Source organism: Anopheles coluzzii, chromosome 2, assembly GCF_943734685.1.
Source record: "Anopheles coluzzii chromosome 2, AcolN3, whole genome shotgun sequence".
NCBI classification, from domain to species: Eukaryota; Metazoa; Arthropoda; class Insecta; order Diptera; family Culicidae; genus Anopheles; species Anopheles coluzzii.
The window spans coordinates 56,033,237-56,060,001 of NC_064670.1; the positions used below are offsets into that span (position 1 = coordinate 56,033,237).

At 41.4% G+C, this 26,765-nt stretch overlaps 2 protein-coding genes and 1 long non-coding RNA gene across 5 annotated transcripts; 2 read left to right on the top strand and 1 right to left on the bottom strand.

Annotated features, from left to right (window-relative positions):
- Positions 1-503: 503 nt before the first annotated feature.
- LOC120954009 (E3 ubiquitin-protein ligase RNF19A-like) lies at positions 504-25,289 on the bottom strand. Of its 2 annotated transcripts, none has more exons than XM_040374512.2 (9): positions 24,769-25,289; positions 13,638-14,298; positions 12,830-13,472; positions 12,322-12,603; positions 12,148-12,245; positions 3,065-3,230; positions 2,803-2,962; positions 2,461-2,731; positions 504-2,384 (listed from the first exon to the last, which is right to left on the bottom strand). In XM_040374512.2, the coding sequence occupies exons 2-9, from the start codon at positions 13,857-13,859 to the stop codon at positions 1,446-1,448; spliced, it is 2,781 nt and encodes a 926-aa protein (XP_040230446.2). In that variant the 5' UTR covers positions 13,860-14,298; positions 24,769-25,289; the 3' UTR covers positions 504-1,445. The 2 variants fall into 2 exon arrangements, with proteins under 2 accessions (XP_040230446.2, XP_040230445.2); XM_040374511.2 differs by having other exon boundaries at positions 12,803-13,472.
- Positions 3,237-12,127, top strand: LOC120954011 (uncharacterized). Of its 2 annotated transcripts, none has more exons than XM_040374514.2 (4): positions 3,237-6,406; positions 7,666-8,142; positions 8,234-8,554; positions 8,643-12,127. In XM_040374514.2, exons 2-4 carry the CDS (start codon positions 7,816-7,818, stop codon positions 9,261-9,263), a joined length of 1,269 nt encoding a protein of 422 aa, XP_040230448.2. In that variant the 5' UTR covers positions 3,237-6,406; positions 7,666-7,815; the 3' UTR covers positions 9,264-12,127. The 2 variants fall into 2 exon arrangements, with proteins under 2 accessions (XP_040230448.2, XP_040230449.2); XM_040374515.2 differs by having other exon boundaries at positions 3,237-6,246.
- LOC120954012 (uncharacterized) lies at positions 17,982-23,386 on the top strand. The gene is made up of 2 exons (XR_007452080.1): positions 17,982-21,366; positions 22,461-23,386. It is a non-coding gene; the product is annotated as an uncharacterized LOC120954012 (long non-coding RNA).
- Positions 25,290-26,765: the final 1,476 nt, after the last annotated feature.

Below are 26,765 nucleotides of genomic sequence, written 5' to 3' on the forward strand. Positions count from 1 at the left end.
TTAATGTGTATAAAATATTTTTGTTTTTACCAGCGGAAAGAATCAACACTCATGCGTCATTCGCGTAGCTTGCGCACACACGTTCACACGCTACCGGTAGGGCTTTACGCCATAAGTCCCACCTCCCTTTCTTAGCTGATAAGGGTCGAATTTGTTGCAGGGCAATTGAATTTTTTTATCTACTTCGATTGCCATGGGGTTGCGGCTTGCTGCTAATCAACTTGTGCAAATGTTAAAGCAATGACACGTACGTATTCTAAACGTGTGACGAAAAAAATCCAAACTTACTTTTGATACACCTATACTACCTACCACAACATTCTAAAACATACCAGATGACGACGAAGTGCAAACAGCCAACGAGGGAGAGTGTGAGGGACTGTATTGATATCCAAACATTTCCCATTGAATGAACGTGTTTAAGATTGATTGTGTGTATTATTGGAGGGTTTTGTTTTGTCGAAACAATCGTACATAATTCTCAATTGAAAACAGCAAGGGAATGGGATTATTAAATTCTATATTTCATGCGTTGCCGTTTCACATGCTTACCCGCAAAGACGTTTTAAACGAGCCATCATTTCCTGAACTATATGGACATAATTTCAGTAGACAAAAATATTACTGTCGAACACATTAGGTAAAAAAAAAAACAAAACAAACGAAGATTAGTCTACCGCGGGTAAAGATTTCTTCTGCTTTTTCTCTCCTATTCAACCTCTATCTTAAATAGCATGAACGTTGTAATTCTTTAATTTCCTATTCTCCAACGACACTAATTTCTTGCTACCATATCTGTCTACCTAATAGTGTCTTATCTAACAAAAAAATCTATCTCCCGGAACACTCATCGCTTCTATTGTCTCTCATTCTCTCTCCTCGGGTTGTTGTAGTAGTGGAGAAAAATAAACGAACAAACAAACAAACTAACACGCTCTCCTGATTTTGGCATAATAATAGATCCGCGCTCTCGTTGTCTAGTGCTTATTAATATTATGAATTATGTTTACTTTTTTTTGTTCACGCATGAAGCCTCGTCGAAGGATCTACGAGCAATTTTGGGGTGGACTCACAGGAGGTGTGTGGCCCACGTAAAACAATCTTGCATGCGTTTTCCTCCTGGCGTATTACAGTCTTGTGTTATCGTTTTTATGCGTTTTCTTGCTTGTTTTTTTTTTTTGTTTAAATATATTGATGGACGCTCGAGGGGGGCAGTAGTTATAGTACTCGGAACAAAAGGTTCTTACAGAATCTCTTTCTCATTCAACGAAAACTAACCATACGCTAACCTCATAGCAAAAATGCTTATTAGAAAAGAATGGCCCCTGGAAGTTAAAATGCATAATAACTCCACAACATTTGTTATCGCTTGCGCGATATGGCAATCTGATTGTCCGTCCGTGGAACAATCAACAATTGGCCATCGCAAACGCATGGAGGCCGGTTCATGATTGCGTGCTCGCGGAAGGCCCTGTGAGCGTCGTCGACGGAGCGGAAGATGTGGAAGGGGACGATGGAGATAGGGGAGAAGTTAATGGGGCGGAAGCGGTCTTCGCACGTGTACCCGTGACAGTCACTTGTCCGCATTCTACCGTAGCCTCCGTCGGCGCGTTCGATTCCGTGCTGTTGGGAAGCGAGAAGAACAAATTGCGCAAAATGTGAGTGCGCGATTTCGGAGGCGCTGATGCTGCTGCTACTGCTGGGTGCTCGTGGCTAGAACTATCACTCAAGGAGCTTGCAGACAAAGGGGGCGAATCCAGTGGTTTCGATTCGTTCCTTTGATTCTGAGCTGCCTCGGCATCTCGACCGGAGGAGCAGACACTATCACTGTAAGTTGATAGGGCGGGCTTTTCGATCAGCATAGCTCTGTTGATTGCCTCATTAGACGAACAACTGCTGCTGCTGCTGCTGCTGCTATTGCTGCTGGAAGCGATCGCTAGCTTTGAAGATGGGTTTGCAACGAAGCTTGTATGTCGCACCGTAAACTCGGGCGACGGATTCAGCGAACCGGACTGTGTGTTCTGCTGTTGATGTGCGGACAGTCCGGAAGAGTGCGACATCTGCGTTTGCGTTGCGTTGCGCGAAAGCGCTACAGTGGCGGCGGAAGAGTTCGATGAAGCGGTATGCTGCTGAGCCGCCGTCGTCTCCTCTTGCTCTAGCTCCTGCTCCAGGCTGACGTTCTCTGGGATGTTGTACGATCCGGTTGCACTATCCACCGACAGATTACGATGCTGGCTGGAGTTGAGCTTCGGAATCAGTTTGCCGAAATTGATGCGCTTGTGCGCTGAAGACACACTGGTAGAATCGAAGTCATCACGGAACGAACGTTCAGAGCTGCGGAATGATCGTCCGCTACCCAAGCTGGCTTTATCTGCCGCCGTGTCCTGCAAAAAAAAGGACAGACAATGTAGTTTTTCCGCTGCATGTACCATACTATCTTATCACACTATTGTTATTTACCTGATCCGATGGGATGCTGTACAAGAAATCACAGGAATCTTTCTTACTGTCAATAACGAACGACACAGTATTGTCGAAGCGCACCCGCTCCGAAGCACCGTCTTCGCTGAAAGCACTCGACTCTGCTTGCTGCTTGTAGCTCAGTATCGAACCGGCCAGTGCCTTGGTAGAGGCGGTATCGTTCAACGTATTACCCGACTTTTCACTTACGCACGTCACCGCCGAGGCCGTTTCCGAGGTGCTCACATCAGCCTGCACTTCCAAACGATGCCTGGGGGAAAAAAGGGCCCAAAAACACGTTAACAACCAGCTCAGCATATACTCAGTGCGAATGCGTTTTACCCTGTAATGCTGCCTGCAAGCGCCGTGGTTGACGGGTTCGCTACACCATACGCAGAGTGTTGGCTGGACACGCCGAGATGGCTTCCGCTAGCCACGCTTAAGCTTACCTCTCCAATACTGGTAGCTCCGATGCGTGAAACCGCATCCACACTAGCAGCGTCTGGAATGGACCAAAACATGACAAAATAAGTTAATAATGATCAACTAATGTTTACACTCCATCACCGTCAGTGAGTTGAAAGTTCTGTCCGCACGGCCTTACCATGGTTTCGGGAACCGTTGTCTTCTTCCTCGTCAAATTCAAATTTCGTTCCTTCGCCACAACCTGCCCGACAGAGTGAGACAGGCACAACACCGTACACGTAAAACAACAATATTGGCACCCCGATGGCAACTGCCAAACCGGCAAGGACAGGCGAAACAATTACCTGTGGGAAGCAAGAAAATCAAACAATACATAGAACGATTATTCAATATAGAATACGATAATACAGACAACTATTCTGGAATACTGGTTCAGTAAGGATAATCCGCTCCAGCCGCCAGAGCATATCTATTCCGTAGAAGCTTTAAAATGTTACAATCTGATGCTGGTGAATGCAGTAGACTTCTTTTTTTTCGATAAAAAGAATGCAATAGTCGGTAAACAACAACTGACTTTACGTGAATTAAAGTTCCATAAATGCCCAAACCCAACGACCACAATGTCTCTGTGTAGGTGTATGGGGCGCAAAAGCTCCAACAAACATCCCCCTGCTTTTGCTTGAAAGCTTTTCCAATTTTCGCAATGTAGGTCATTCGTCTCCCTTCGTCTCTGACGTCACTGTATTGGCTGTATGAGGGAATTATGTTTAGCAATGGCATTGCTGGCGAGAAAAGGGCAGGAGTTTGGGCTATATTTAGGAAGGACATGTTAAGCAACCTCGGTCTTCTGCTGGAGCATTGCTAGCCACTGGCTGAAGCGACGGTGAGCTCGTCGTCATTATGAGTGCTACTCGTCATAGGTAAAAGTTAAAGCTTTTTTTTGTTTATCCCGGGAAGCACGGAGAGAAGAAGATGGCAAAGGGAAAGATCACCAGGATATAGTAAACCACAACAAATAGCCGCCAGTTAGATGTACACAACAGGCTAGAACAGTGCGGTATTGTAACTAGTTGACTGTTGACTAGCTTAATCGTTACTTAGCGTTCAAGTAGAACTGCGACGACGCCATGCCGATGATCATGGGACCGTTTTTTCCCATCGCCCGAAGGCACTCGCTCATAGCAGATGGGAAAAAGAACATATTCTAACACAGCAAAACGTCAAACTGAGCGATTCGCTAAATTATTCAACAGATGCCCCTCTCTGCTTGAACACATTCGTAGGGTCGAATGAAAGCAAACACACTGGAATCAAAATCCGGCACTTTTGGGTTGCAAAAGATGGAGAAAATATTATATTTCATTCTAGACTATGATTCAGATCGATGGGACAATTTTCTAAGCCGTTAACATCAAGTATGAATTTGTTACAAAGAGCGCAATATTTCACATTACTGATTTTTATAATTTTAGCCCGAAAAATATTACTGCATTTGATGAAACTGAACATCGTATGAATCAAAGTTTATCAACATTGAGTAAAAAAAAAACACAACCTATTGGAACCAAAACCCACCCAAACGATGACGTTCGTTGTGCGGTGGGGTTCATTCATTATTCATCGTCGAGCAAATGAGTTTCATTCACCTTCCAGGCGAGGTATGTCACATTAGGGGCCACCACAAACGCCACGGAGGCAAAAGCGAGAACAGGAAATAATTTCCGCACCACCTTAAACGAACAACATAGAAGCCAACAATCAAAACCGTGTACCTCGTTTTAGGCTACACCTGCCCGTCCATTGAGAACTGAAAAAAGCAGTATCGAAAACAACGTTCCGCTATCATTGCTAACCAAACGTAGAGTCAACTTGTTCTTTTGCGCATACCGACAACATCAATCACGACCGCTGCTGCTGCTATATGTATGTAACTAGATTCACAAACTAACCCCAATAAATCGAATTAGCTGTCGTTCCCCTCCGTCTCGTTCATACGCCTCTAACACTAATCGCAATGGTTTTGGCGATCCAAACACGTCACACAGCCAACAACAAGCAAACTGCCGATAGCACCCAGAGAGCTAAACATGCATGCAGTTTATAAATGAACAGTGAAAAGGGCGTGTAGGAGAGCACAGGAGATGGGTTAACAGTCGCTGAACCACAACCTCCACATTGCAGAGGACAGAACAGGCAACGGAAAACTCATTATATGACCAACCTACATATTTGTTGATCGATTTTATTACATATTTCCACCATGAAATTACGGAAAAGCTCGTGGAAGCCAAGATGCACAAAGAATATACTTCAATTGCCAGCCAAGGCATTTTTCGTTGTTTAAGTGACACTTAAGTATTCGATATTTAATCTGGATCAGTTCCAAACGAATCGGGTAGAATAGTGCTGGTAACATTGGATTCGATACAATATGTGCAAAACGGTTGAAAATGTCTAATTTTTAACCATTTATGCATTTATCAGATGCATTTTTTAAACATTATTAACCGCTTAGACACGACTAAAGCGCGCATAATGAAGCATAAAGATCCAAAGCATCCGATGATTCACTGATTTGAGTTGTGTACGTACAGAATTTAGGGTCAAACAACCTCGCCACCGCAAACTGCTCCTTTACCACCTACTGTGCAAGGAAGGTGTGTCATCATAGCAATGAACGTATGCGAACAACACTTGCTCAGTTCGCTCATAGACATTTTCTGGGCCCTACACGCACGCACCCTACCCAACTATAGGCTGCTGCTGTCTGGCTGTTTCTGTTCCGGTGCTTATTTTTAGTGCTGCACACATTTTGTTGCTTCATGGATGCATCCATGACACGATGATGGCTCGCACATATGGGGCGCGGATGCCGACAATTGCAACACTGCCAACAAGAATGAGCGAATTTTCTCTTAGTGGAAAAAATGAGGGAGAGAGAGAGAGAGCCATAGCTAATTTTCTATGTTTCGGGATTGGGGAAACTCTCCCGCCATCTGGATCACTCCGAACCGTACACCAGCATCAAGCTCCCATTTTGGGTACGGCATTACTTGCTCTCTTATTCCAGCATAACCGAACGGCATATCCGACGAAGCATAACCAGTGCCATAAGAGAGTTCAGTTTCCCAGCTTTGCTCAGAACGTTGCTTGCTGGCTATGTTTTATACGGGGCGAGCCCTCCACACAATATATACATGTATATATATATGAATGTTGTAAATGTATTGCTTCGCAGGCCAGATCGGCATACCAGACTGGCCAGTTAGCATGGAAGATTCGTCACGTTCGGGTGTGCTTATCGGTGCTCACGTTTCGACGTTTTATTTTCAAGACTGAAAGACGGCCGATGGCGTACAAGTAATAATGATTTTTTTGCCTGCAATAGCAAGAATTCAAGTCTGCCGTAACAATCAATTGGTTACTATTATCGGGGCTGTGGAACTGGTCGGTTAATGTTTTGCACCGGATACACAACTATTTTCGATCGTGTTTCATTGTACGCTGTGCTGTGGTGGTGGTAAGCAGTTAAACTTTGATTATAAGTATCGGCGATCTGTGAACTTAAGGGTAGAAGAACGTTTACCACATACTTTTAGAAATACACAAATTGAAGTGAAATGATTCAACATTTCCGTCCAGCGAAAAGTGCCCTTATTTAAAATGCTCGTGCACCCTCCTGCTCATCATCATCACCACCATCGTCATCACCGACTGCTGGCCAAACACAGTACATTCAGAACGATTAACAAAGCAAGGTGTGTCACCTTGCCTGCAGAAAAGTTTCGCCCTTCTACGATGCTCCTCTTCTCTCTGTCAGTTTACCAAATACGTATTTAAATTTTGAAAATGTGTTCAACATAGCTCGTGACAACATTTATCCGGTTCTATATCATACTGTAATGGAGTATTCATAAACGGACTTTGCACGATTATGTGTAAACTATGTATAAGTAATGTGTTTCCGTATCGTTGATGTTCGGTTCGTATTATTGGAGTACCGTTTAAAGTGGTAAAATACGTTATGTTTGTCACTATGTGGTTGAGAAAAATAGAGTATAGTTAAATGACTAAAATTGGGGATTTACTTAAGTGCTCTAACAGTGTAGTATTGATTGTTTGGGTGTTTGCACTGGAAGAGAGATTTTAGAACTAAACAATCAGCGAGAGTGAAGGCAAAAAACCTCATTACATTACGTTTATAGTTAACAACTATAGCAAACATGATTTTGACACCGCCAATTAATGCAATCCAACAAAGAATGATAATGTGTTGTGTTGTGTTGGTGAACACATACATGAGAGGCATATTTTTACACCAGACAAGGAGAGTACAGTTTCTCTCGTTCTGGTCTTCATTTGAATTCCTTTGTCCTTGACCTAGAAAATCCTGGGCAATCGAGTCCTGTCGGTTGGAAGAGTACCATCATATAAAAGGATATACTGATTTCTAAAAATCATATTGCTTCTTTTAAAGATGAAATTGAGTTCATTATGTGAGAACAACAATCTAAAATATATTGCAAACAAAGGCATGTCTGGTGTGAGTGTACTACAAGCCGTAAATCATACTTCGTTCATATAAATCTTAATCGAACTGAATAGCACATAAAACGGAACCACGATGCTTGGATCACGGCATTCAAGTAACCAGTTTAAAGCGCACAAATGAGCTATTTTAGTTACCTTTGTTCCAATATCCGTCAAGGGGTTCTATGCTTTTGCAAAAATATACAATTTATAATTAGACTAACCTTCTTTTCATCTTTTTGTTTGCAGCCAATCGTGACCTCCCCTTTACGGACAGAGTTGATTGAGCATACTGAGCTGACTATTGCACCGTTGCAAATCATTAGGGGAGCTCATCGCTATAGAAATATCATCGATAAAAAAGAACCCTTTATAATCAACTAGAAACCACAAAAAACCATGTCGGATACGGAGGAAGATTCTACATGCTCGGACAGTTGGCCGATCACGGAGGACTGGTTGATAGAAGTGCTTAAGAAGCATCACGAGGTGCGGTCTGGGATAAAAATTACCGACTTTAAAGTGAAACAGGGCTGCCAGGATGGGGTAAATAATTTAAGCGACATTCTATCCGTATCCGTGGTCTATGAATTTGAAAAAGATATCGAACCAGGCGTTAGTCAATCCTTGGACATTGTGATAAAGCTGCTTCCGCAGGATCCATTCAGTCGGTACTTCGTGACGGAGGCACAGTTCGACCTTAGGGAAATCAAATTTTATACCAGTGTATGTACAGCTTGAGATAGAGCTTCAGTGAGTGTAACCCTAGAGCATCGGCATATGATGATAATGCATGCTTTCGTTATTTTTTATACAGATTCTTCCAGATCTTCTGGCATTTCAAGAGCAGTATATCCCAAAGGGTGTCGGCAGTATGGTGATATCAGTGCCAACCTGTTTCTACACTCAGTATGCACCCATCGGCAGTAACACTACGACTTCGCCTAGCAGTCCAGACTCTACGGAGAGCATACTAGTACTGGAGGACATGCGGTCCCTCGGTTACAAGGGAGCTAATTTTACGACCGGACTTACTCTTGGTCAAACGGAAGGAGCCATACGTGCCATCGTTACAATACACGCGCTCTCCCTTGGGCTTAAGATAAAAAAGAAGGTAGATCTGAACGAGAAGTATCCGGTAGGTAGACGTAGCATAATGTACTGATAAGCAAAATTACTACACATGACGGGTGTTTAGTAAGATACGTTTCATGTGTGTATTTCAGTTTCTCTTTCAAACGACACGGGCAACGGAGAGCTACCAACAATTAGTCGAACAAGGAATGCCTCAACTAACCAAGTTTCTTGAGCACAAACCTGGGTTTGAAAATGAACTAAAAGCGCTGAGCAAAATTCGTCCAAAAACGAAATTTCTGATTGAAACGCTTCTGCAGCCAATCGAGCCGATGGGACTAATTACACATACGGACTTTTGGTGCAACAATTTGCTGTTCCGCAGTGAACCGGACGAAGAACGTACCGACAGTTGCACTATTCTAGACTGGCAAATGGTTACATATAGCCGTCCAACGAACGATCTTGCCTTGCTGCTGATTTCGTCCATTCCGTCCAACACTCGACGTCAGCACACGTCCCGACTCCTTGACCTCTACTATGGGGCTCTCAAGTCCTACTGCCTTAAAATGGACGTCGATATTGAGGCGGATCTCGGATACAGTCGCAACAAGATGGAGTGCGAGTATCGGCAATCATTACTACTAGCGTTACTATTATGCATTGGATCGGTAGATATTGCAATTGGTAACGCGGCAGCGGAGCAGCGGCTGCTGGATGTTTTGCGAGACTTTTACGAAGAAGGCATTCTGAGTCTCGAAGGCTATGTTTAAAACTCACATCACACAGCATGTCATGTTGATTGATCTTTTATTATTCACCGTTTATCCATTCATCCAAAGAAGTTTATGGCCGCAAATGCGAACATACATGTTTTAGGTCAATTGCGCACTCTTCTTCAAATGAAAGACACGTTGCTACACTCGAAGAATGATCAATTTATTCCTGAAAATGAAGTTACTAGCGGTCGATTAGCAAATATGTTATGTGGCCATTCGAGAGTGGCCTATGTGTATAATTTTAAACATTCTGCTGGAATACAGAGACAACACACAAGTCGAGTAGAAATCAACTCGACACATGCACTCAAGCGTACTGCTATTTAAATTTTACTGCAGGGTTGGTAGATTAGTATGTGTAAGTACATATTCATGATACCGAGAAAAAAAGCTTTTAATAAAAAAAACATCTGCTAAAGCAATTACAATGTTTAAATAAAGTGTTGACAACAAAACAATACTGTTTAATAATTATAGTTATAATATCACAGCACCGCGTATATCATCCTACAAAATATAATTTCGATTCATTTTTTTTCAATTTCAAAACAATTCAATTCAATTTCAAAGACGGTAAAAGGCAGCTTTCGGTCAATAAAATGTGTATGAAAAGAAAAGAAAGAAGAATGCGTGGCACTACTCCGTATGGTATCTGATACTATTTTCACCATAGTTAATGAATGATACTCAGCGCTAAACAAACGAAGTATTTTAAAGGCCTTATGTTCTTTAGTTTATCCTTTCTATTCTATTTAGAATCAATACACGTCAGCAACAACATGACTAGCCCACCACTGCCCAGAGAGTATACTGCAACAGCACAGTAGCTGATTCGTGAAACCTCTATAGCAGATGTGTCAAACTCATTTGTTCGGTGGGCCACTTGTTAATCCAAAAATCCATTCGAAGGCCGGATTATATACGACTAATATTGATGTTCTATTTTCAAATATAGACTGGATTAATCATAGCTTCATAGCGTCACGGGTCGCATACAGAACCCTCAACATATCTGCTCTATAGGATCTCATTCTACTTTCAAACACACAAGGGGTTGGATGGACGCCAGACGAAGAGTTGGACTGAACTCAATATGTGAAAACAAAACAGTGTTTTACATATTCACTGGTTCTAATGTTTCCACAGGTGTTTTTTGAGGGTCTGAATATGAGTATAGCTTCAATTTATTGAAGTAAGCGTCCTCGACAGCCATATTGTTGGCTAGGTAAATCTTACCTCGCCTTATTTGACATACAATATTTCGTAGGTCGGAATTTGTTAGTTTCGTAGGTGCTGCTGCTATCAATTTGGTCTTTTGCTTGGTACCCAAGGTTTTGTTGATCAAAATCATTTTTTTAACATACATTCTTTTGGAAAATACGATCAAAGCCGTAATAATGTAAATTTAAATAAATAAACATACATCTTTTACTGGTAATGTCATAAACATGTTGCACAGGTTGGTCAAGAACTCAAAGACTTGTTCAGGCCATTCACAAGAAGAAATGAAACGTTGTACACCAAAGATAGCGTTACCGCGCGGCTACATGAGGTGAAATATAGAGCGAAATGAACTATTTGACAGGTGAAATATCTGACAGGTTCAGCTAAAGGGTTGGGAGAGACACAACATCCGCTTTCGAAATTCACTTAAAAAGAATATCTTCTTAAGCAGAACATTCCCTAATTGGAAGAAATTATGAACTGTTGACTGAAATTTGACGAAGTACTCGATATTGAAGTTATTTAATAGATTTAATTACGATTTTGTGCACGTTATTTGTTTGCTTTGCACATCAGCTGGTTGCTGTGATGCTATATCAGTCAGATATTTCGTCTGTCAAATAGTTCATTTCGCTGTATATTTCACCAAATGTGACCTCGCGTAATACCTCGGAGAATATTGCAGCGAACCAAGACTGCGAGCCATTATAACACCATATGCGTTTTTGTATAATTAGAAATTACTAATTGTTCATTATGAAATGTTAATGGATCTAAGACATAGATGAAATAACATAATATTACAGGGGTTTCCAGTTTCAAATGTAAACATTGTTATTTATCGCATCCTAGATGTTTTTCGACAGCTGTCAAATGGTGTATTTGCTTCAAAATGAAATTTCAGTTTTTACACATGCTTTTCAACATATAACAAAGAATCGTCAAACTCAATCCAGCTTGAGTCGTGTTGAAAATCATGCTGTAGAAATTAAAAATTACAGGGTTTTCCAAGTCAATTTCGAATGTAAACAAAGCTATTCACCGCATCCAAGATGTTTTTCAACAGCTGTCAAATGGTGATTTTTGTTTCAAAGTGAAATTTCAGTTTCAACACATGATTTTCAACACATAACAAAGAATCGTCTAACTCAATCCAGCTTGAGTCACGTTGAAAATCATGGTGTATAAATTAAAAATTATTACGATAGAAATTAAATGTCAGATCAATGTGGAACAACATTTTGTATGGGGCGAATAACAATGTTTACATTCGAAACTGTCTTGGAAAACCCTATAATGAGAATTCATAGGCTACATATAATTAAACCTTTAAAATATTACTTTCGAAGAAAACAACATATATCGATAGTTAAATAAACGAAATATCACTTAAAAGAATGCAACTGAAATGTACATTTTTATGCGATTGAAGGAATCGTGAACATGAAAAATGTGAGTATTTTACTATGTTTGCTACAGAACAAACTGAAATATGATGTTTTATACATCAAACTATTCATAAAAGCCTTTACCTAATTAACCAAATACACGAAGAATGATAAGTAGGTGATCAATATGTTAATTTTCACGCTACTTCTGTTTGCCCTTTTGTATTGTACTTTTACAAATAAAGAAAAAATATGTGCCCACTTACCGATGCTGTTACTCCTCCCAGAACGGCTAAATTGCGTTTGTGCTTGCCAGCTGACTTGTAGCGAGTATGAATCTTTCGTCCTACCCACACAGGAATACCTAAAAATATTTGAACGATACCCGGTTGTTAAAAATGTTCAGAAAAAATACCATATTTTGTACATGATTTGCTTACCGATAATCATTGCAGGGACGGCAATACCTGCCACCAAGGCGATCCCTAGAGGAGCGCCTACCAGAGTGCCCAGCTGCCAAAGTAGCTTCTTTTTTCGCGACCATGGTTTCTTTCCCCAAAACGTACATCCCGATGGGCTCAGATAGTGAAGATCGCTAATTTCTTTCATGCACAGCCAGCAAAACTCAGATCCACAGATAGCGCACACCATGTGATTACAAGAACCATCGTCCATCTTAACGATGAGTACCTGGCATCGTGGGCAGGGTTTAATTTCATCTTCTGCAAATTGAATAAAACGTATATAAATTAAACAAACAGTACGTGAGAATAGATCAACTATTGGCATTGATAAAACAAAACAAATTGGAACTGAAGAAACATAAGAATGAAACAAAGAAACTACAAATAGAGCTACAAACAACTAAACAGTATATAAGTCTAGGGAAAACAGCAGAGAAGCCAAGTTGAGAAATCTTACTATGTTGTGAATTTTTTCTAATACTACCGGACAGGGCGCGTGTTGGACTTTGTCGGGAAGCTCGAGCTGCATCGCAGGTTTGATCTGGATGCCATTCCGCTTTGCAGTGATAGCAAAATTGAACGTCGCATCCTGGCCGCTGACAGCATATTCTCGGACAGGAGGCACATCCGGTAGCGATAACAGCATAAGTACAGTCTGGCCCAGGACACCAGCGAGAATCCGGATCGGACAATAGCACCCGCCGAACCATAAAATCCTCATACTTCGTGATGGCCGTTGGGAACGCCTTAAGCAGCGTCTGTATGTCGGTCGGATGCATCGAGTCGGAGCATTGAGGGCAACTGATATCCGTGCGCGATTCGGAGATCTGGATCATAAGATAGTTTTCCAGGCACGCCCTACATGCGTAGTGCTTGCAATTCAGTAGCGCATAGTACTCGTCGCTTGACGGTAACACATCATAGCACAACGGACACTCGTCCGGCACTTTTCCGGCATTAGCGGATGCATTTGTTCCGGCACCACCTGTTGTAGTAGAACTGCCTCCCTTACTGTGCAAGCTATGTGATGATTTGTGACTGCTTGGGGTAAGTTTCGAGTTGCCCGTTCCGCGCTCCAGATTTCCCGGCGAATTTGCTGAATGCTGTGAAGATGCATCGGAATTGTGCTGCAATAACAAAAGAAATAGCAGTTATTTTATAACATTTTGTAACAATGTGCTGGATACACTGCTAGAAATACACTAATACACGCGACACAGCTATCTTATCGAACACCTTCTGGATGATTAAACCATAAGTAGAGCAAAACAAATACGATGCACTCCACTCACCTTATTACTGCTGTGGCCTGTAGATCCAGTCTTATCATGCTTTCCGCCCCCATTCGAGCCACTTCCATGTCCACCACTGCCTCCACTATTGCTGCCCCCTTTTTCCGCGTCACATAGTCTCTGGCCGAGCGGAGGGCTACCGCGTGCAGCTCGTGCACTTTGCAGCAATAAACGCCGGAGAGGGAAGTTCAAGTTGAAGGTATTTCGACTTGTACCGCGCATTTTGTCGCATCTATACACACCCACTATACACACAGAATGTAAACGTACACTCAAATGTACATGTCCACAGTTCTAATTCAATTTTACTACAATCACTTGTATGCAGCAATGCATAGGAAATGATAATTGCATTTGTTGTTTGACCCTTAGTTTTGTAAATAATAATATATTCTACGAATTTTCCAGTCTCAAACACGCGATTAACTAGTAAGAAACTAGAACTAATCACGTTTATCAGGGCAGCCAATGACCATTCAAATTTAAGCCAGATTCACGTCTTCACGTCACTTATTGACTTATATGGATTGGTTTATCGTGCACTATCATGCGTAAAACGGTTGCTGAATCTTATCGCTGGTAAGATTTTCTGTAATTGTTCTGCAATAAAGAAGCCGTCTCATTACACCGGCACAGGTATCTTTAAATTGATTGAGCTAATCTGAAAAGAAACAAATAAAAAACAAATATTTTAGAATGTACACTGCTTCATACAGTATTATAAATTTACAGTGGTAATCTATTACACCTAGAAACGCAGATAATTTCAACATCGACAACATAAACAGTTAGAATAAGAATTATTGGCCCAGGTATGAAAATTAATTTTAAAAAATATTATTAATTTGTTGATTTAATAATAATAATAAAAATTCTTTTGAGTATGACGGTTCAAATTGAATTTTGAGTATGACGGTTCAAATTCAAATATTATCATAACTAATGATCAAAACGGATCTTCATGCTGGCCTCAACGGATACCCTTTGCTTATAAGTAAAGTTTTCGGAGAAGCATTTCTGGTACTGAGGAAGGGGTGAGAATCCTACCTGAGATTCCAATGTTGCCTTTACAAAATCCAATGCATGATCCAATTACACCATCCACAGAAAACGGATACACCCTACCCTGATGAATCATCAACGGTATGATTCAATAATTAATTCTTCATCAAAATCTTTTTTGCTCATTCATTCTTCACGTGTTATACACAAAAGTTCACACAAAACAATAAATTCTCTTTAAATAAAAACAACTTCTGCTAGACTACGACAACATTGATTTTTGCTGACTACTATAGATTGATTCAGGCAAAGCTGATATTTCATACAATAAGGATGTAAGAGACATCCGCCCGGTTTGTTCGGTGCAAAAGCGTACTTTTAGATAGAGTCAATACTTTTTTTTGTTATTACAAATTAAATCAAAGGATCATATTTACACGGTTCAATTAGTCGTCATCAGACCTTGGAAAACAAAGAGAATGAAACAAGAAACCAAACTTGATGTATATGGCTGGTTCGTGCTTTAATCAATTGGTCAATCAATCAATCCATGACACGAATGGGCGGTCATTGTCCAAACGACGCTGCTGCTTGCACTGACGTACAAATGACCACCGAATTCGATAATGAAGCACACGACTAGCGAACTTACGAACAGTAGTAAACACCACATCGTGGTGTACCATCGGGCCATCGTTTCTACCCCCCAGAGGCGAGAGAAACCGAAGCAAGGCAACAAAGAATGTGTGAGGAAGGAAAGAATTAGAAGGTGAGAGCACTTGAACTTGAATTTGCTTTTAAATGTCACTAAAGGCAAAGGGCAATATGCGCAAAGCGAGGGTACTGGGTTCTTTCGATCGTACTGTAAATAGTGTACGCATAATCTATGCAGATAAATCCCGTCTTGTACTAACATTTCACACATTTGCTCTTGCTTGAGGTTAGGCGTTGCTTGGGATGCTGTTTTTATAGAGAAATAGATATGCCGATATACTACTACTACCTGCCCTCGCTGTGCTGTGCTTCAAGCTACTGTATTTGTGCACAACGATCGCGGTCTTCCTGGCGATCCGACTTTATCGCGTAGATTGTCCGTTGCCGTTCTATTATGGCATAACGAATGAAGGTTAATCAAGGCTGTGGCAAGCGCAGGTGCGCCTATGTATGCGTTTGCGAGGGTGTGGAACGAGGACAATTTACAATGTGGGTGCCAGAAGATTCTCAGCGAACGATCTCTCCCTCTCTCCTTGCAAAACATTTCGCGACCAATCGTCAAACGCGAGGGACTAATTGACGGCAAGCCACCGATTCCGTCACTAGACCGGGCATACACGATGGTGTAAGGTATACCACCACCGATGCTTTGAGACTCTTCGCACCCCTTGCCGTCGTATGCGTGCATATACGTGCCCTTCTTCTCTTCCGCTCCATCATGAATAAGCGTTCAACGACAAAAACACAGCGTTCAACAGCCCAGCGACATCACGGTGTCGGTGCGCGTGGCCATGGGTTGAGTCACACCATCACCAACACCATCGCATATCTCTGTTCAGCGCCACGCGTTTGTTTATGGAATACGACGGGGTGTTGTGCTGCAGTCGCAGCGCATTGCATTCCCTTCCCATTTTGCTTAGCGAGATTTCTCTTCGATCTAGGCGAGTAGTGAGAGTTTTGGTGTAGTGTTGAGTTGTTTATACCGCGGCAAGAGCGGTTTAACTGGTATGAACATAAATATACTATTAATTAAATAAATTGGTCCCATCTCCATCAATAGATAGTAATGCACTTTTAACTATAAAACGCTGGAGCATATTATTGAATCACAAAAACATGTATTTCGTATTTCTAATATGTAAACATATATGTTTGCCGAAAACTCACATTCGTTGATCGCAGGTCGAAGGTCGAATAATAAGATAGTATTATTATTACATAAGGAATAGTCCTATACTAAAGATTGGCGTTATCGGCCAAAACGTTAGTGTGTATACGATGATCGTCAATTGCTGCAGTTCCTGCAGAAGTAAAGACCAAAGCTATTTGAAAACAAATCTCCGATGATTGCAGCCCACTTGTTTGTTGTCTATTTTCGCCATCAAGTACATTTTAATATACCTTAATTAACCGCGACGAAATCGAATATGTATGAGCATCAGAGCCCAAGCTATCCGCTAGGCTTATGAACCTCCTCTGTTTGCATAGCACAATGTTGTACCGCTAGATGATAAATGAAAACGTTACAAACGTTATTCGCAAGTGATGTCAAGTCTGGTGCAAAACCGGTTTGTGCACACTAGTTCAAAGGCATCACCAGTCAGTGACGGACTTCGGTTTTTGCGCCGAATTCATAGAGGAAAAAAAATCGAAAGTAAAGGAAACCATTCGACTCACCATCATTTTGCCTATTCGATCGTAACGACAATGAGCATTACATTTGACCAAGACCGGCTACTAAAGGCCGGTCCACCCTTCTTTGGCGACTGGCTTCCTTTTACTATTTGCAGCCAGGCGACGATAGTGGAGAAAGTGATTGAATCTGGTGTCTCGGTATAGTTATGCTGGCACTTCAAACAAACGTTTTGCACGAAGAACGCATCTAACCTTGATGCGTAGTTTTTGCTGAAAAAATGTATAATTTTCTACCAATCAAACAATTTTCCATCATCTTCGTGCATCACTGGTCAAAGCGCTGACGTCACACGTGTGCTTGACTCAATTGGATGCTCGTTTCGATTGACGGACAAATCGCACAACTAACCCATGGCTAGGGCGAAGTATTTTTTTCAACAATCAGCATATGTTTAGTTACAACCGTTTTATAAAAAATTGAAGAAAACACACATCCCGAAACAGGCGACACTGTATGCTTATACGTTACTTCCAGCGGTGGCCGATTACTGTTATAATCAAAGCAAATTGATTGCAGATAATTGAGGAAATTGGGCCAACATCGACGACGCTAGTCTGTCTTAGACCCCGACATGATTCACTTTGTGCCTTGCGACGTCGTAATCAATGTTACGCGTGGCAGCACGCAGAGCATTAAGGCGCATCATCATCACCATCATCATCATATGCGTCATATAACGCTTGAGGATCATCGGAGACATTGCCGTAGTATAGGAGGACGAAATATCAACAGCTCGCAGTAATTCAGTAGCGGCCGTTTTGGCGCTTAGCAACAGATTTGATGCGATGTGCAACTGTTAGACAATACTTGGAAAACTTTAAACTCACATGCGAGTAATGTGTAAAGAGAACTGACAAATTTCGGAAATTCAAGAAGAATGTTTAAAAATATCAATATTTGTTACTAAAGTAACAAATAGTCAGCACAGATCCGTGGACTAGGGAACGGTTTGGTAAGTATGGAATGAAATATGGATTGTTTGGTAATATTCGATAAGCCTTGAATCGGAAGCTTCCTTTTACTTTTTATTCAAACACGTTTACATTGCTTTGCAACAGTTTCATTTCAGTTCGTTGGACTAAAGCTGTCTGCAAGCTAGCGTCATTTTTATCATACATGAATCATGCATAGGAAAAACAAACAAACCTGCCTAAGTTATCTTGTTGTCCTAGAGGTTTGTCAATAGGATGAAATGGTCTCCCCTTCCTTCATTCGCTCTCTCGTTCATTGTCAAAGCTTTTGAAGCTCCAAATTGTACGTAATGAGCAACACAGCTCCGACAGCAAACACCATCATTATCATTTGTAGAAGAACAATGGCTAAAACAACAACATAAGCCTCACAACAACAACAGATTGCATCATTTACTCGTCTCTCGTCGCCAGTCCCCACAGACTGGTTGAACGGTTTGGTTTGGAGGATATTTTATCTCGCTTCCATGCATTCCCGAGAGTTCGGCGGTCAATACGAGGTGGCTTACAAGTGTTTCGTACTGCATGCTTTAACTTTAGTGACCACGGCCAATGAAATATGGTTGATCAATAGCCAAACTTTCCATTATGCATTTTGTTCGCTGTATCGTATCGTTTGGTCGATACATGGATTTTTAATGTAAGATAGTCGAGTTTAGACGTTTTGTTACCACAAACACGGACATTTTACATAATGTCGATAATATGCTTTACTTAGCTGATGCTATTTTTACACCTTGCCAAAAGCCGATTCCTTAATAAATTCGCTCAAAAATTAATCATATCTTCAAGCGCAGTGTTTTGAAATAAAAAAAACTATTATCAAGGTTATTAGTAACAGCAGATTGAGTGCTTTGAATTCTGGAGTTGCTATAGCTAGCACCGGTTTGGCCCGACGACAGATTTGATAACATGGCAGACAAACGGGTTAACTGTGTGGCATGTTTTAACCCACTGAGCCACATTTTGACGTCATTCCCGCACAAAGCAGGCGCAGCAGTCGAGCAGTCTCTACTACTCCACCATCGATGCACACTACAGCCACATCGCTAACTGATTACGTCGATACGACGCGTTAAGTATCAGTTTGCGCTAAACATTTGCACAGATGAAATCAAAATACCTTCAACCGTGCACCGCCATCGAAAACAAAGCAAAAAGAAATCGAACCGCTCAACCAACGGGCCGAAGAATGATGAACAAAAAGACTTATGCACGGGTCGCACAGGAACATAAGCAAAGCATTTCTCTTGGGCAAGCTTTAAAAGCCAAGGAAAACTAAGCATAACATTTGCGATTACGGCACCAACTAGACGAACAGTACGGTAGAGTAGGAAGGGAGCACAGCACAGCACACTGATGTTGGAAACCATGGTAGCGATTGTGTCGCTTCATTTCCACGATCTGTCATGGTAAGTAAAAGCGAGAAGTTACAACAAAAGCCGCTTAATTGCACAACTTGCATGGGGTACGGTGAAGCTTAGCTTATAATTTTTTCCTCAATATATCAGGGTGTACAAAAAGTTCTTAAAATATTTGCACTAATAACGGGTTGTCCGTCCATCCGGTTTTCAGTTACCAGCTACGAACGATTCTCCGCACCCAGATCATAGGCAATCAATTTCAGGAATAAATGTGGACGACCGATTTACATCTCAACTCAGCGTGCTTCTGATAACAAAGTAGCATAGGCACGAATGGTGTATTTTTGTTACAAGCCCATCATGGTTTTGCTTTGCATAGCACTGTCGAGTGCCCTTGACCGATTCTATTTTCCGGGGGCTTCTTTTTCCGCTTCCTCCTCGCTTACCATAAAGATTGCAACAACTCGAAAAAATCCAGCCAGATGCTAATCGAAATGGATGCGGGACGCGCTTCATGCTGGCCGGCATATAGTTCATCATGCTCTAACAATGCGATGCATATCGATAGGGTATAAACTGCACAGTGCATGCGTACAGTTGTTTACGATTGTTCGCGACTGGCCAGATAGTTGAAGGTCGATCAAGGCAGCGGATGAGAAGGCTTTGACTCACTTCAATGAAAGCGATGACGAGGCAACCCCTTTGCTCTTACTACTACACTTCACTGGCGTATGAATATACCTCAGAGGTAGAGCTTTGGTGGTTTCTTTTTTCGTTTCTGGCATTCATTCATATACCATTACCGCGGAGTACGAGCGATGACATACGGGGTCATCTTTGAGCACTGTTCACAAAATTTTACATTTTTAATCGTTTTTTATTATCGTTACGTTACTATTCGATAAGGGATGGATAATATTTTTAGTGGCTAAAAAATATTCACTGTTGTATAACAGAAATACCGCTCCAAAATTAAATTTAAACGTCGTTTATCGCGTCTGACGTACGAGCAGGTGTAACAAATCTGCAATGTTAGAAAACTGTAGAAATTTTTACATTTTCAGATAGTATTTTCTTATCAAAACAAGAAATGAACTTAGACCGATTAGCTAATAGTAGCCTCTAAATGTCGTTTTTGCGTAAAATGTGGCCTTCAATTGGAATGTTTAGATACTGCTTCAAATGTATTAACCACACAAACTATCGAAAGTATCAGTATCTAAAGTATTCTAATAAAATTATATGTATTGTAACTGTACCAGTATTGGGCAGGTAAGTGAATCAGTTTCACAAAAACTGCTCCTACACGTACAAATTTTATTATTTTTCACGAAAAAGACGTTATTTTGGACAATAAACTATCGGATTATCTTGTGCTATTTTTTATGTACCGATTTAAATGTATTTTTTAGATATATTTGTGAACATGCAAACACTGTTTTTGGTCCTATTTTCGGCAGGCTGTGCACCAAATACGGGTCGGTGTTTTAATGTGTTAATAAATGAAAACAGGTAGAAAAAAACGCAATTTTACACTCTTACTTTCCTAAGATTGGTGTTGAAAAGCACTAAAATTATTAATTTCATGTTGTACATTCTGGTCATTTTGCAGGCAGTTTTTACAGTCTGTTAGATGTGCGTTACAATCAAAGTAGGCATTGAAGAAAAGAGAGTATGATGGATCCAGAGTTCGGCTCCGATTGGTTCACAAACCGGCTTTTCTCTCAAGTTTTTGGATTATGTTTAGTGAAATTGGTGATATTTAATACAAGAAATGTCGTTTTATGTGTCGACATACGCATTTTAGTGTTCTGATCAAGTTTTAAATGAATATTCAGCAAAATCAAAAGTGTTATTGCTTCAAGTTTCGGCAGGAGCCCACAGCATTGATCTGCCAAAAATCAACATTTACCGTGTACAATCTGTTCCCGAGTTACGCGATTTGTGCGTTCCCGAGGAATCCGCGTAACTCCAATATCTGCGTAAGTCGAATTTTCAGGTTTACGACCAAAATACAATTGGTTTCTTGGTATTTTTTATGCAATTTAGTACTTTTATACACTTTATCATTCATTTGATACGATTCGTGCAGAATTTTCTGATATTTTTCACTTGTAAGTGGGTTAAAATTTATTAGCAAAAATGTAATTTATACTGCATTGGACAATTCTTGAAGCAAATTGTACTGATTTAACATTTCATCTGTCATTTCATCTCCGAATCCGCGTAAGTCGAGAACTGCGTAACTCGAGGACAGACTGTACCTATTTTCGGCAGCATTTAAAGTGAAAAATTACTTGTTTTTCGTGATCTTCAAATTCCAAGCGGGCTAGAATAAATTCTGGAACCATAGAATTTTTCATAAAAACAACACTTTCATTGTTTTACTGCTCTGATTCTCGTAATAACGGAACCCGCAAGGAAATGATATGAAACTTCGTATATGAATAACAAATGAGCACATCTCTATTTAAAAAATATGTGTTGAGACAATTTTCATCCCGTTTTTGCGTTATTACACGTTTTTAGTTACCCTGCCGAAAACTGGCACAGTTGCCCTACTTCTACACAGATTATTTTTCGAGGTGGAAAACTTTACCAGTTAAAACATTACACCTCGTCGAATAGACGAGCTATGCAATAGCTTATAGCAAAAATATAGCTGTAATGTACAATTTTCACCTATTGTCGACATTTTCGACTTCACAGAACAACAAACTGTACCATATGGTGCCGGGTTATTAAAGGTTATCACAAGGTGAGAGTCGACCATTGCATCATCGAGCAATCCTCCCCGAACCGATTGCGTATCGTTTTAAAACTTTACTTTTTCTTACCACTTGGACCGTGTACTGAGAACCCATAATCAGGAAAACTTTGACAACAACACGAATCTGCGCTATCACGCATACGTCAACGACAAATCGGCCGCCAAAACACTTGCGTTTAATAAGATCGCGACTACGATCCCCATCACCCCATTATTGTGCGAGATTCTGCATCGGTTTATTAAGCAAAAATGAATAATCCACCCAGAATAGCTACACATTATCTCATCGTCGTCTTTCACACACAGAGTCCAAGAGCAAATGTTGTCACAGAATCCTCACCGAAGGTCGTACGTTTCCGCAGCCCGTGGAACCATGAGCTAGATCGCGTAAATTTGTCGTCAGCATGTCGCATTGGACAAAAGATACGAGGAGCAGTACGCGTGCCGCCGTTCGATACGAACAGACGCAAAGCAGCTACAAGAGCAAATAGAAGCCAAAAACGGACAATTTGCCTTATTGGAAATATCTGTGCCAAGTGAAACAATTTAAACTTCCTTGTCACGCTCAGTTCGCTCTCGTCGTGAATGCTGGACCGCTCTAGAAAACAAGCCAACTTCAAGATGTGTCGGTCTACGTAGCTGGCTGGTTCTTAGAACGGCTTTGCATGTGTGAGAGGGCGAATGAGTTTCAACGTGAATGTAAAAGTAAACATGTAGAGTGGTGTCACGCAATTAGCTGGCTGCCTCGCCCGTTCGTTCCAACCGGTCGAGCTAAAACGGCCCCATCCACACAGGAACGGTTTCGAACGGTTCAACCTTGCGCGACTTTGACGTTGGTGGCCCGGCGGCTACAAACAGCAATGAATATGCAATCACGCACATTTAAGCACGGCAGACCGGGGACTCACTTTCCAGGATGGCAAGAGTGCACACCATAGCCGCGCGACCAGCGTCTTGTCGTAGCGAATTGTCCTATAAATTAATTATTACAAATGAACAGAACCAGGGGAACGTGCAAACACGATCAACGCAAAGAAGACACACTGTTCTCGGCAAAATGCTTCAAGAGTACGGGGAGAGCCTGGTAGCATCTCTCCAGCGGTCGATGACGAAACGAACGTTTAGCTGCATCCGTTGCAAAGCTTGTCTTAGCTTTATGTGCGGCTCGTGCCGAATGCAATCAATGTGGAATTCCATCTGAGATGATAACATTTGCACTTCAAACATCTTAACATTGTTTTCACGATTAAATTGATAAGTGATTCGTTCCTGCAAAACCAATCGTTATTCTACACTGCAGCTGTATGTTTGAATAAGCCTGTGTGATTCGTTGTTATTAAGTAGTGCTACAGCACATTACTGAATGGATTTTTATACTAGTTACAAATGCCGTACAAATGTATGACGCAAAATAGAAGCATCAAGCAATATTTGTGGCCGGAAATGGCTACGATATTGAGCCTACGAACAACCTATTATCTCTCGTCGTCGCACGTCAAACAGCTGCCCTATTATCAAGGCTAGTTACAAATAGCAGATAATTTAAAGAGCACCAAGAATATTATTAGTTACATCCTGTCTTCCTCAGTATATGCGAGCATTTGTTTATCAATGGGGTGCCCATTGGTGCCGATCTACACTGCTTCTTTTGAGTGTGTTGTGTTGTGTATGTTAAAATGTACCGGTTCATAATTTTGTTATTCAATAATTTGGCTCAGAACTTATTTTTAAGCAACGTTAGAGACACATGAGCACAGCACGGCTTCGACATCTCCTCGAGATCAGTGCGTATGTAAGTACTCTTTCTGGATCACCTGCCACACCGCAGTGACCTTTATTTCGCGCAAATACAGGTAGCCTGCGGGTATTGTATAATTGCACAATTACCGTTACATATGGCTACAAACGGATCAATTAAGAACAGAAAAAACCCCATTGCCAGTGTCAGCAGAGAGCAGAGAGAAGCAGGGCAGATTTAAAACACATCGAACTCTTCAATTTCGTCGACGTGTCTCAAACATGACTTCGCTGGAGGGGTTTCGCCGCATGTCCCCGTTTTAATTACGTTCGCCTTGACACAGACTGCGCGCGGACGAACGGAGCCAACCTCAGCGAATCGGACGAATGTCAGACCGATGACAGCTGGAGCAACGCCAACTCAGTTTTCAGCTTCAATACCGTTCGGAAAAGGTGCATCGAAGCAAGAAGGAACAAACGGACGACCCTCCGTGCGTCCCCTACCTTCCCCTTCCCTATCCCATCCACGTCCTTTCCTCTGCGACCGCCTATTACAACTATATCGAGGTGAACTTGTTCAACCAAACGAGCTGCTTATCATGCTGATATTTGGGATGTTCGGAGAATAATTCGCACAAGATGCTTGTGCTACAGATTACCGGTTAACAAAAGCACGAATTGCACTATAAATAGCATCTTCTGTGCTATCTTTGCCATCTCGGCCTCTCTTTCTAACATCCAGGGATTCTCCTTTCTAGCTCATGGCCCAGGGGCTGCGTGTCCAAGAAATCGCATCGTTCATTCAACATAACACACACACACAATAACACATCGCCATATTTTCTTACGCCATGGCGAGCTGCCACTATCTGCTTACCAGGGGGTTCGCGTAATACGTTTCATCGGCCAAGCTGCCGTTATTCGGTGTTTCACAGATATGGGAGCGTAAAAACTTGCACAACCATCTTTTCGCTTAAGATGAATCCCACAATCTTGCGTTCTCGCCTGTTGCTATGGTAGCGAAACAAATATCACACGTAGAACTTGACGATTTTCAATTGAAAACAACGATTCACTTGGCAGATGCTTGAAGCTATTGAAGATGCACTGCGGAGTTTTTTTTCTGTAGGATACACGGAACTCCCTAAAGTGGGATGATGTTTGACGATGGCCGCTGCCTCGGTCGCAGCGCGCTGGTTGTTCGAAAATTACGGTAATTTATACACTACACCTACATTCAACACGGTGTATCACGCACACATTCACACACACTCCATTCCACACTGAGCTCGACGTGAAAATTTGTTTGTTTGCTACGTTTGCTACTTATGCTGATACTGATTGAAAAACGCACAACTGTTTCTTCTCCATTCTGCCGTCCTCCTCCTTCTTTTTCTTCTTTTTAATCTTCTTTTTATGCCTGAGAGGGTTATATTCCGAGGTTTGATTCTATTTAAGTCAAACTGTTTATATAAGCAACTTGAAAACTTACACACTACAACACATGGTGCGTGGCCACGGAGGTGACAAAATGTTGAAAAATAATTAAACTTTATCAAAATTGCTTGTCAACTGCAAAAATTAGCTTTTCTCGTAATCGCATCAAAAATCTCAGAGCAATGGGTCACAACGGCGCCAAATAGCTGTTTGTTTACGCTTTTTCACGAACGTCAAATTTTGTCACTTTTTGTCAACTTTGTCAACTTTATTTCCTGGCTGCTTCAGGTTACGAAATTTTGATAGCAAAATTGATAGCTAAAAACTAAAAAAAAAAATGACAAAAGATCGCGTTTAGAATAATTTGTCAGCGTTTTGTCACTCCCATGGCCTTGCGCCAACAGAGCAGACCGTTTGAAAAGGAAGTGGTCTCACACTGTACAACACGGCTATTTTTCGAAAGGCACTTTAGGGCCGTGGCAACGCTTTTTCGCATGCGATTTTATCCACAGATGTTAGAAGAGACCAGGTGATCGAATAGCCCTTCTGACAGCTAGCCATTGGAGAACCCGCGTGTCATTTTTCCCAAGTTAAGTACGCAATTATTGAAACTACGTTCACTTTCACTTAACTTTAACTAGATATTCATTTTAAAATGATTTTGAGTCGTTTAGAAGCCGTTTAGTGGTCGTTTAGTGGATTTGTGGCACTTGGGAAGCTCTCTACCTAAACGGAATATATTAAGACTTCATTTAGCAGACGGCAAACGACTCATGCATTCTAAAAATAGCAAAAAGCTGGTGGCACCATCTGTTGGTGGGATACCCAACCAGCGGAGCTTCCTCGCTTGGAGGAGAGTTTTCTCATTCCCTCTCAAGGTGTTATAAATGACAAGGTGAAGTTGTTCGGAGCAAAATGACATTTATCGACTTCCCAAGTGCCACACATCCATTAAATAACCACTAAACGGTTTCTAAACGACTCCAGCTCTCTACCTAAACGGAATATAGAAAGACTTCGTTTAGCAGACGGCAAACGACTCATGCATTCTAAAAATAGCGAAAAAGCTGGTGGCGCTCTCTGTTGGTGGGATACCCCAACCAGTTGAGCTTCATCGCTAGGAGGAGAGGTTTCTCATTTCCTTTGTACTGTTGTATGGTTTTGCATTGAAGTTATGCATCGCTAGAACTAGAACGGCGATACGATTGTTTAAATACTAAACTCCAATGGAAACCACCAGCACTGAAGCAAGTGAGATTTGAGTAATGGTCGTTGGTGTTGATACCCACGTATCTGACCACACGACCATTTATATAGATTTTTGCTCAGAAAGTTAGAAGGCTATATAGGTCATGATAAGATGAAACTTATCGAAACACATTGCAAGAAAAGGATAGCAATATAATGATGAGTTGTAATACGCCATCTATTGATCAA

Coding starts and splice junctions, on each gene's coding strand:
- LOC120954011 (XM_040374514.2), top strand. CDS start 7,816: ATGTCGGATACGGAGGAAGATTCTACATGCTCGGACAGTTGGCCGATC. Junction 8,143..8,233: donor AAATCAAATTTTATACCAGT/GTATGTACAGCT, acceptor TTTTTTATACAG/ATTCTTCCAGATCTTCTGGC. Junction 8,555..8,642: donor ATCTGAACGAGAAGTATCCG/GTAGGTAGACGT, acceptor TGTGTATTTCAG/TTTCTCTTTCAAACGACACG.
- LOC120954009 (XM_040374511.2), bottom strand. CDS start 13,859: ATGCGCGGTACAAGTCGAAATACCTTCAACTTGAACTTCCCTCTCCGG. Junction 13,473..13,637: donor CAGGCCACAGCAGTAATAAG/GTGAGTGGAGTG, acceptor TTGTTATTGCAG/CACAATTCCGATGCATCTTC. Junction 3,231..12,147: donor TGGGAGGAGTAACAGCATCG/GTAAGTGGGCAC, acceptor TGCTTCCCACAG/GTAATTGTTTCGCCTGTCCT.